The following is an 11,167-nucleotide window of genomic DNA, read 5'->3' as shown; positions in this document are numbered from 1 at the left end:
GCCAAGGCAGAAGTCAGTGGCGGTGAGCACGGGGAAAGAAAGGCATGTCACTGCCCTGCCACATCCAGGCTGGCCAACGGCGATTGGCTTCCCAAAGACACTGAGGCGTCCTCAAAAGCGGAGCAACTTACAGTGTGAAGCAGTGCCATGCGGCTGGCCTTGCTCTCCAGCCCTGTGACGTAGTCGTAATAAAACCGCATGCACAGGACACCGTCTTGGCAGGAGAGAACGCCAATGTCTTTGAAGGCGAAGGAGAGGTGCTGCTTGTTCCTCAGTTGGAAAGAGTGGAGGAGTATGGTGTCTCGCATGCAGTCCTCCACCATGTGGCGCGGGAAGGAGGTGGCTTGTGATAGTCACCTGTAGTTCAGCGGCTTGATCTCGCCATCCTCTGCAAGGAGGAGAAACATCATCACTGCCACAGCAGGCTAAATTTCCATGTACGATTCGTAACAAAATGCCACAGAAAAGGTCATTTATCAACACAGCTCTTGGGGAGTGGTTTGTTTTGGGGGCATTCAAGCCATCCCTCGACCTTTGGAGGCGACTCTTTGTTTCTCCCGGCCCTTTCCAAAGAGCAGAGAGCACACACCTGCCCCTAGACACGGAGTGGGGAAGTGGCATGTGGCCTCTGGCTTCTCACCAGGGATAACCCCTATGGGGAACGTGAGCTCCTGCAGACACGCCTTGTCCATGTTCAGCTGGAAGACTGGTCTTCGAGCCATAAACACCTCTTCTTCACCCTGGAATCGCTCTTGGACCATAGTGAAGGTCCCGAGTCCTGGGAGCAGGACGCCCTGCCCGGGAAAAAGACCAAAGGCTGGTGAGTGAGGACTTCAGAGAGGGGCAAAGGGAAAGCTGTGGAAAAGGCCCATGTTCTCCATTTGTTTTCTTCCCCTCCTCAAAACTTTTCACAGAATCACAGAATCTTAGTGGTTGGAAGGGACCTTTGAGATCATCGAGTCCAACCACATAAAAAAAAAAAAAACAAAAAAAACACACAAAAAAAAAGCACCCACCAACTAAACTCCACACCCACAACCCCACACACAACACCCCACCACAAACCAATAATCTTGGGCACTAGAGCATGCCCTGAAGAGCCATGTCTACACGTTTCTTAAATACCTCCAGGGATGGTGACTTCACCACCTCCCTGGGCAGGCTGTTCCAGTGCCTGACCACTCTTTCAGTAAAGAAATTCTTCCTAATATCTAATCTAAATCTCCCTTGCCGCAGCTTCATACCATTTCCTCTGGTCCTGTCGTTATTCCCTTGGGAGAAGAGGCCAACCCCTGCCTCTCTACAGTTTCCTTTCAGGTAGTTGTAGAGGGCAATGAGGTCTCCCCTCAGCCTCCTCTTCTCCAAGCTAAACATGCCCAGCTCCCTCAGCCTCTCCTCATAGGACTTGTTCTCCAGACCCCTCACCAGCTTGGTGGCTCTCCTCTGGACACGCTCCAGCACTTCAATGTCTTTCCTGTAGTGAGGGGCCCAAAACTGAACACAGCACTCGAGGTGAGGCCTCACCAGTGCCGAGTACAGAGGCACGATGACTTCCCTACTCCTGCTGGCCACGCTATTCCTGATACAAGCCAGGATGCCATTGGCCGTCTTGGCCACCTGGGCACACTGCTGGCTCATGTTAAGCCGGCTGTCCACTAACACTCCCAGGTCCTTTTCTGCCGGGCAGCTTTCCAGCCACTCAGCCCCAAGCCTGTAGCGTTGCCCGGGGTTGTTGTGACCAAAATGCAGGGCCCGGATTTGCCAACATCCCTTAGCTAGAGAGGATCCCAGGCACTTGCAGCACAGGGAATACCCCTGGGACAGATTCCTATGGATTATCCTTGGCATTACTGGCCCAGCATAATGCCCTGTGTCTCTGCCTGGTCTCTTCACTCTGATCACAGCAAAGGGCAAAGCCCTATCGTCTGCCAGACGCTTTCTCAGGCTAGATCTGGACTTGGTTTCTCCCCTGGTTGACCAAGTAGCAGCTCTTGGCATATGGGGTCTTCTCGGTGTGCTGCCAGGATGCTCAGGGAGGGATTGCTCCCCGGGGCCCGGGCTCTCCAGGGCAAAGGGGGACCAAGACGCCAGCCCACCTTGTCCAGCTTCAGCTGTCCCAGGATGTACGCAGACACAGCATCCCAGATAGTCACAACCTCTGTAAAGCGAGGGAAAGAGGTGTCAGGCTTGGGGACAGCCAGCTCACAGCCTCTCGACGTGCTCCTCGCCCAGGGGGTGACAGATGCAGGCATCCACAAACAGCCCAGCCAGACACTGCCATCACGGCTGCGGACCTGGGCTGTGCCCCAATTTCAGACTGCCAGCCTTACTCTTCTCCTGGGGCAGGGCTGGAGCAGAAATGGGGACATGGGAAGGACTCACGACCAGGGCTGTGGCCACCTAACCCCCACAAAGGAATGGCACCCCAGAGGCCAGAACATGGTCTGCCAGCCTGGTGGCACAAGAGGACCCCGTGGAGAGGAAGAGAGGTTCTCCCAAAGGAGACCAGTCCAAGGTGAAGGGCTAATTTTTCATCCCAGGGCCAGAACCCTTAGAGGTACCAGCGCCCAGGGAAAGCTGGCTGTGGATGGCTTCCCTCGCAAGGGCACCAAGACATTCCCACGGGAGCCTCAGGGCTCAGGGCAGCCCCAGCATCACAACCCAGGAGTCTGGGATGCCACACTGTGCCTTGAGCCTTCAGGAGGGGCTCTCGCTGCACCCCCCAGCCCTGCCCAGCCACCCCCACAGTCCAGCAGCTCCAGCTTTTGACACCGACAGCCCCAGTGCAACCCCTCGGGAAGCAGCTCCTAAACCTCTTAGCCTTGGTGGAGAGACACAGGAGGGAGGGGAACAAGCTGCTCAGCTCCAAGCTGACGGCCACGGTGCAGCAGCCCTCCATGGCGCTTGCCGCTTGCTCTCAGCTCAGAAAAAAGGGCTGCTCTTTGCAGCTCCTCACCCAAACCTCCTCTCTGACGTGCCCCTGCTCTGCCTGTCAGCAAGAGTCCCCCAGCGCAGCCCCGATGCCTCCCGACCCTGCTCCTGGCCGTGGAGCAGCTCCGAAGGGCAGCAGTGGGGAGCCCCTGAGCAGTGCCCAGGCCTCACCAGGAAGTGCCGGCACTGCCACGGCACTGGGGAGACCCTCACCCTCCCCAATAGCAACCCCCAAATCTATGGGAACCCCCACAATAGGCCCCCGCCCCCCATCTGTGCCCCCCTCCAAATCTGGGGACACCCCCCCCCTTGGTGTGCTCGCTCTGCTCCTCTCCAGGGGACCCAGGCATCTGGGTGCCCCCGCCCCGGGAGCGGGAGGGAACTGAGGAGGGATGGGAGTTGCCTGGGTGCCTGGGGCCCTCCAGGACACCCCCCACCACCACCCTCAAGGTTATGTGTGCCTCAGTTTCCCCTGAGTGCGTGCGGGGCAGTCACTCCCCGGACGACCAGGTCCCCGCCAGCCCAACGGGCGCTGTCGCGATGAGGCCGGAAAGCGCGGACGCAAAGCAGCCGTAAAGCGCACAGCGGGGGTGGGGCCGAGGGGTGGGGGCGTGGCTCAGGCCGCCGTTAACTTCCGGGGGCGTGGCCACAGCGGGGAGCACACGGCGGCATTTGGGTGGGAGTGGCACACGGCGGCGGCTCAGCGTCCTCTGGCTGGTGTGCCCCCGGGTCCCCCAGCGTCCCCTCACCCCTCCATGGGCCCCCCCAAGGTCCTCCTCACACCCCACCGGGTACCCTCAGACTCCCGAGCACCCACAGCCCCCTCAGCGGCCCCGGGTCCCCTCAGCCGCCCCACCCCAACGTCTGCTCAGCCTCTCCAGTGTCCTCTCAACACCCCCGTGCTCCATTAAACACTCTCTGGGTGCCCTCAGGCCCCCTCGCCCCCGCCAATGTCACCTCAGCCACCCAGAATGTCCCCTAAACAACCCCCAATGTGCTCTTAGCCCCCCAAAATGTCCCCTAAACAACCCCCAATGTGCTCTTAGCCCCCCATAGTCCCTCACCATTGTCCCCTTAGCCCCCCATGTCCCCTTTAACTCACTCTGGGGCCCCTCAGTCCCCGCAAGGCCCCAAAATGTCTCCTCAGCTCCCCCATGCCCCTTCAGCACACCCCACTACCCACAACACCCCCAGGCCCCTACGAACGCTCATGCAAACCCCCGTGCAAAGTCCCCTTGCATGATGTCTACCTCCCCCAGCCCCTGAACCCCACCTCAGCCCCCTCCCCACACCCCAATCTTCCACCCCCCACAAGCCCTGTGCCAACGCTCACATACCATCATCCACCCCCTCCCACACCCCCCAAATTCCCCCTCAGATACCACCCCGAAGCCCCCCCAACCGCTATAAGCCCTTGTGCAAGCACTCGTGTGAGCCCCCTCTTCGACCCCCCAACACCCCCAGCTCCCGGTGAACCCTAGTGCAAGGCCTCGTGCGAATCCTCCTGAAAAATCGCCTCATGGGCCACCATCCATCCCACTCCCCCAACCCCCTAAGTCCCCCCTCAACCCCATCCCCAGCCCCCACAAACCCTCGTGCAAATCTTTGTGCAAGCCCCCTCATGCCTCACCCCCAACTTCCCCCACCCCTCCCCCACCCCCAAAGCCACCCCACCCCACCCCAATCCCCTCTAAACCCACGCTCCAACCCCTCCAGGCAGAGACACAGGGAATTATGCGGGGCCAATGCCGAGGATAATCCATAGGAATCAGTCCCAGGGGCATTCCCTGTGCTGGAAGTGCCTCTAGCCGAAGGAAACGTTGGCAAATGTTTTGAGGAGGGGAGAACTCCCTACCACAAGCCCTCCTGGAAATCCTCATTCAAACCCTTGTGAAAAAAACCCTCACACGACATCTTTCCCCCTCTCCCAAATTCCCACTAAACCCCTCCCCCACCCCCCCCTACAAACGCGCATGTAAATCCTTGTGCAAACTCTTGTGCAAGTCCTCATGAAGGCCCTTCATGTGCCACCCCCTAAATCCCCCCTTTCCCACACCTCCAACCCCCTGGTCCCGTATGAACACTCCTGTGAATCCCCATGCAAATCCTCCACTCCCTCCCCAACACCTAAATCCCTCCCAACCCCTCCCCCACCCACCCCCCATCCCTCCCCAGCCCCCTACGAACCCTTGCACAAATCCTCCTGTGAGCCCCCTTGTTCCCAACCCCCAGCTCCCACACCGCTCCCCCGCTCGAAATCCTGTTCCTATCCAACCTGCAACCTGCCTCCCCAACCCCTCCCGGGAATCCTTGTGTGAATCCTTGTGCAAGGCACCGTGTGAAGCCTCATGCGAGACCCCTCATGCCCCATCATCCACCTCCCTGACCCCTCCCCCCTCCCTAAATTCCACCTCAACCCCTCCCCCACACCCCAATCTTTAACCCCTCCACAAAAACCTCGTGCAAATCCTTATGCGAGCCCCCTCATGTGCCAACACCTGACCTCTCCCCCTCCCCACCACCAAATCCCCCATGAAACCCCTCCCCCACCCACCCAGCCCCCTGCGAACCCTCGTGCAAGGCGTCCTGTGAATCCTCCTGTGAATCTTTGTGCGAGCCCTCATGCGTAAATCGTAGTGCACCACACCCTATCTCCCTCTAAGATCACGCCCCCCGAACCCCCCCCAACTCCTCCCCAAAACCACCCCTCACCACGCACAACCCCCTCCCCCACCCCCCCACATGCCCTCCCCCCCCCTCCCCCCAGCCCTCTCCAACAAGTCATCATGGAAATCCTCCTGTGCAAAACCCCCTCGTATGACCCCCCGCCCCCACATTTCCCCTCAGACCCCTCCCCCACCACCCACAAGCCCAGCGAACCCTCACACAAACTTCCAGGTGAACCATTGTGCAAGGCCTTGTGTGAAATCCTCGTGCAAATCCTCGTACAAGCCCCATCATGTGCTGCCACCCAACCCCCTCCCCCCTCCCCAATCTCTCTTCCCTTCCCAAACCCTTGTGTGAATCCTGGTGCAAGGCCTTGTGCAAATCCTCATGCAATTTCTTGTGTGAAACCCCTCGTGTGCCATAATCCAACCCCCTCCCTCCTCCCCCACCCCCAAATCCAGCACCAATCCCTCCCCCATGCCCCCAGCCCCGTGAAACCCACGTGCAAGGCCTTGTGTGAATCCTCGTGCAAATCTTCATACGAGCTGCCTCGCATGACCCCTCCCCCACCTCCCAAATCCCCCCTCAACCCCCCCATCCCTCCCTCGTGCCCCACAAACCTTCGTGCAAACCTTCATGTGACCCCTCGTGCGATCCCCCTCATGCGCTACTACCCAAATAAATCTCCGACACTCCACCTGAAATGCTGCAGCTCCTTATGGAGTACGCCTGCACCGGGACGGTGCTGGGCACGGCTGGCAATGTTTAGAGTCCGCTAATGGCGGCAGAGCGTTTCAATGTCATGGGCAACATCAGACCGTGCAGCGAGTTCTTAAAATCCCAGCTGTGCTTGGAAAACTGCGTCGGCATCTGGAGACTCACAGATTATTATTAGTACTGCCCCGACCTGCAAGAAGCAGCCCAGGTGTTCACCCTCCATGGCTTCGAGGAGACGACCAGGGTGTCTGCAGAGTTTCTGGAGCGTTCCGATGGGTGAGCGTGACAGGAGGAGAGATCCCCCGTGCACCCGGTGCTGGAACTAGACTAATGTCGGCTTTCTAAACTACAAACCTAGTTTGGAGAGTGATAATTTTGTTACGGACTTTGGTAGCATCATGAGGCCCCTGGTGCCTGCCCCGTGATGTCACAAAGGGGTGCTCTGACTGCCCTGTGATGTCACGGGGGGGTGTACTATAAAAGGGGGCGCAGGCGCTGCGGGAGCTGTCAGTGGGTGCTGGGCACCACAGCCTGGCGTCGTCTGGGCAGAGTGCAGCCTCGGCCTCTGCCACCCCAGCAGCATTGGGGGTCCCGTCACTGGGGACCCAGGAGGTCACTGGGGATCCACATCGCAGGACTGTGCTGGTGACTCGGAGCTGCTGCCAGGGGGCTCTCCAACGTCCCTCCCCGGCTCACCTGGCCTCACTCCTGATGCTCGTGACGGGGCTTAGCATGGTCTCTACCATCTCAGTGCGCCGTGGCACGGGTTGGGGTGGGATGGAGTGATGTGGCGTGGCGTGGGGGGATGCGGTGGGGGTCTGGGAGATGCTCCTGGCTCTGGCGCTGCTTGAAAGTTTGTAGGATGGTGTGCTAGTGAGGTCCTTCAGTCTGTTGTCCCAGGGGAGGTAGGGGATGGAGAGACACGCGATAGCAAAGACACAAGGGATAGTGATGGGCTAGAAATCACCAAAGCGCCTGGGAAAGGTCAGGTAGGAATTAGGCCTTCTCCCTCCAGAAAGGTGACAGGTTCAATAGCAAAGCTGAAGTGCATCTACACCAATGCACGCAGCATGGGCAATGAACAGGAGGAGCTGGAAGCCATTGTGCAGCAGTATAACTGATAGAGCTGCCATCACAGAACCGTGGTGGAGCATGACTGGAGTGCTGCATTGGATGGCTATAAACGCTTCAGAAGGGCTTCCGGGAGACCTTATAGCAGCCTTCCAGTACGTAAGTGGCTCCAGGAGAGATGGGGAGGGACTCTGGATCAGGGAGTGCAGTGACAGGATGGGGGGTAATGGTTTTACACAGGAAGAGGGGAGATTTAGATTAGATCTGAGGAAGAAATTCTTGGCTGTGAGGGCAGTGAGCCCCTGTCCCAGGTTGCCCAGAGAAGCTGTGGCTGCCCCATCCCTGGAGGGGTTCAAGGCCAGGTTGGACGGGGCTTGGAGCAACCTGGGCTGGTGGGAGGTGTCCCTGCCCATGGCAGGGGGTGGCACTGGGTGGGCTGTAAGGTCCCTTCCAACCCAAACCATTCTGTGATTCTATGATTAATTCTATGATAGGCCAGGAAGGAGAGGCGGTAGAGCGGCCCTCTATGTTAGGGAGTGTTATGAATCTTTCTTTTACGTGCGCACAGACAAATATTTGGATCCAGTAAAGCATGAGAACACCCACTCTCGTAGGAGCTGATGTGTATAGAGAGAGGGGGATGAACGAGAGGCTTGCCTATAGTTAAAATTTCCCTCTTTGAGTTTAAATACTCGCAATACACTGGCATTCCTCAGTAGGTGATAACTGGGACTCGAGGGGGGTTGACTTGCGCTGGCTGCCCAGTCCTCGAGGTGTTTGTCTAAGCGGCTCCCGACTCGGGGGAGGTGCTGGCCACAGCCCACTGTAATCTGGGAGAGCTGAAAGGGTCTCGCTGGAATTGCTCCTTACAGGGTCCAAGATAATTGACTTTTGTCAGGTATTATTCCACTCTGGCCCAACTCGGACACTGGGATATGCTGGTACTTTTCCACTCCTGACCCAGAGTCGATGACTCAGAGCAGTCAGGATCCTATAGGCCCAGAGCGGAGACACCACTTTAGATGGAGCCAATTCTGCCCTACTTGTGAAAGCAAGCTCAAAACCCCCCAAATTTTCTGTGATCCAAATTCTAGCACTGCCAGCTTCATTTCCGTTTCAGTGTAAATCCCTGAGCAGCTGAGAAGCGTGGCTGTTGATGCTCCAAGAAATAGAACTGAGATGGCGGGGTCTCTTTGTTCTGCTGGTCTCAAGCACTGGTGGCATTGGGTGAATGGTTTTTAGGTGACAGCTCTGAAAGCAGTGGCGCAGAGTGTTCATGCTTTAGCCAAGCATTTTCATAGAATCATAGAATCATAGGATTGGAAGGGACCTCTGGAGATCATCTAGTCCAACCCCCCTGCCAGAGCAGGGTCACCTACAGCAGGTTGCGCAGGAACGCGTCCAGGCGGGTTTTGAATGTCTCCAGAGTTGGAGACTCCACCAACTCTCTGTGCAGCCTGTGCCAGGGCTCTACCACTCTCAAAGTAAAGAAGTTCCTCCTCATGTTTAGGTGGAACTTCCTATGCTCAAGTTTGTGCCCATTACCTCTATTACTGGGCACCACTGAAAAGAGCCTGGCCCCATCCTCCTGACACCCACCCTTTAAGTATTTATAAACGTTGATAAGATCCCCCCTCAGCCATCTTTTTTCCAGACTGAAGAGACCCAAATCCCTCAGCCTTTCTTCATAAGAGAGGTGTTCCAGTCCCCTCAGCATCTTGGTAGCTCTCTACTGCACCCTCTCCAGCAGTTTCCTGTCCTTCGTGAACTGGGGAGCCCAGAACTGGACACAGTGCTCCAGGTGCGGCCTCACCAAGGCAGAGTAGAGGGGGAGGATGACCTCCCTCCACCTGCTGGCCATACTCTTCTTGATGCACCCCAGGAGGCCATTGGCCTTCTTGACCACAAGGTCCCATTGCTGGATCATGGTCATCCTGTTGTCCACCAGGACTCCCAGGTCTCTTTCCACCGAGCTGCTCTCCAGCAGGTCAGCACCCAACCTGTCCTGGTGCACGGGGTTATTCCTCCCCAGGTGCAGCACCCTGCACTTGTCCTGGTTGAATTTCCTAAGGTTTCTCTTTGCCCAACTCTCCAGCCTGTCCAGGTCTCTCTGGATGGCAGCACAGCCTTCTGGTGTGTCAGCCAGCCCTCCCAGCTTTGTGTCATCGGCAAACTTGCTGAGGGTGCACTCTATCCCCTCATCCAAGTCATTGACGAATATATTGAAGAGGACTGGACCCAGTACTGACCTCTGAGGAACATCGCTTGTCACTGACCTCCAACTAGACCCTGTGCCCCTAATCAGGACCCTCTGAGCTCTGTCTTTCAACCAGTTATCTATCCACCTTACTGTCCATTCATCAAGCCCACTTTTCCTAAGCTTCCCTACGAGGATGCTGTGGAAGACTTTGTCGAACGCCTTGCTGAAGTCAAGGTAGACCACATCTACCGCCCTCCCCTCATCTATCCATCCAGTCATGCCGTCATAGAAGGCTATCAGATTAGTGAGACATGATTTCCCCTTGATGAATCCATGTTGAGTACTTCTGATAGCTTTCTTTTCCTCCACATGCCTTGAGATGACACCCAGAATGAGCTGTTCCCTCATTTTTACAAGGATGGAGGTGCAGCTGACCGGCCTGTAGTTCCCCGTCTCCTCCTCCTTGCCTTTTTTGAAGACTGGAGTGACATTGACTTTCCTCCAGTCCTCAGGCACCTCGCCTGTTCTCCAGGACCTTTCAAAGATGATGGAGAGCAGCCCAGCAATGACTTCTGCCAGCTCCCTCAGCACTCTCGGGTGCATCCCATCGGGTCCCATGGACTTGTGAATATCTGATTGATCTAATTGATCCCTCACTCGATCCTTCTCAACCCAGGGGAAGTCTTCTTCTTTCCCTGTTACTTCCCCCAACGCCTGGGACTCCTGAGGGCTGGGCTGAGCAGTAAAGACCGAAGCAAAGAAGGCATTCAGTAACTCCGCCTTCTCCGCATCCTCTGTCCCCATGGCTCCTGTCTCATTCAACAGTGGGCCCACAACTTCTCTGCTCTTCCTTTTGCTTCCAATATACTTGTAGAAGCCCTTCCTGTTGAGCTTGACATCCCTGGCCAGGTTTAATTCTAAGGCGGCCTTGGCTTTCCTTGTTTCATCCCTGCACGCTCTGGCAGCATTTCTGTAATCCTCCCAAGGGGTTAGTCCCTTCTTCCACGTATTGTAGACTTCCTTCTTCCACTTGAGCTTTTTCAGAAGCTCCCTGCTCAACCATGCAGGTCCCCTGTGTCCCTTGGGTGATTTCTTTCTCTTCGGGATGCACCGATCCTGAGCTTGAAGAAAGTGGTCTTTGAATACCATCCAGCTCTCATGAGCCCCTTTGCCTTCCAGAGCCCTAGCCCATGGGATCTCTCCAAGCAGTTTCTTGAAGAGGTCAAAGTTAGCCCTCCTGAAATCCGAGGCTGTAATTTTACTTCTTGTTGTTTTGTGCGTAGTACCCATGATCCTGAACTCTATCATTTCATGATCACTACAACCTAGGGTGCCCCCAACCTTAATGTCCCCCACCAGTCCCTCTGTGTTTGTCAGTACCAGGTCCAGGAGTGCTCTTCTCCTTGTTGCCTCCTGCACCACCTGTGTCAAGAAGTTGTCATCAATGCACTGGAGGAGCCTCCTGGACTGTGTGTGCCTGGCTGCGTGGTCTGCCCAGCAGATATCGGGGTGATCGAAGTCCCCCATGAGAACCAAGGCCTGCGATTGCGAGGTACCTTCAGCTGTCTCTAGAAAGCCTCA

The 11,167-nt window shown here is 56.8% G+C and overlaps 1 protein-coding gene across 1 annotated transcript in view; it reads right to left on the bottom strand.

Moving 5' to 3' along the window:
- Positions 1 to 353: 353 nt before the first annotated feature.
- LOC128903424 (olfactory receptor 5B21-like) overlaps positions 354 to 11,167 on the bottom strand; it is a 50,536-nt gene continuing 39,722 nt past the window's right edge. The window contains exons 2-4 of the mRNA XM_054187435.1: positions 2,097 to 2,158; positions 641 to 794; positions 354 to 388 (exon numbers count right to left, since the gene is read on the bottom strand). Coding sequence (XP_054043410.1) covers positions 354 to 388; positions 641 to 794; positions 2,097 to 2,158 — 251 coding nt within the window. The remainder of the gene's footprint in view (positions 389 to 640; positions 795 to 2,096; positions 2,159 to 11,167) is intronic.

The sequence above is a fragment of the Rissa tridactyla genome, unplaced genomic scaffold (assembly GCF_028500815.1).
Source record: "Rissa tridactyla isolate bRisTri1 unplaced genomic scaffold, bRisTri1.patW.cur.20221130 scaffold_33, whole genome shotgun sequence".
Taxonomy (NCBI): Eukaryota; Metazoa; Chordata; class Aves; order Charadriiformes; family Laridae; genus Rissa; species Rissa tridactyla.
Note: the sequence above shows the minus strand (reverse complement) of the source record. Positions and strands in the feature narration are given on the sequence as shown.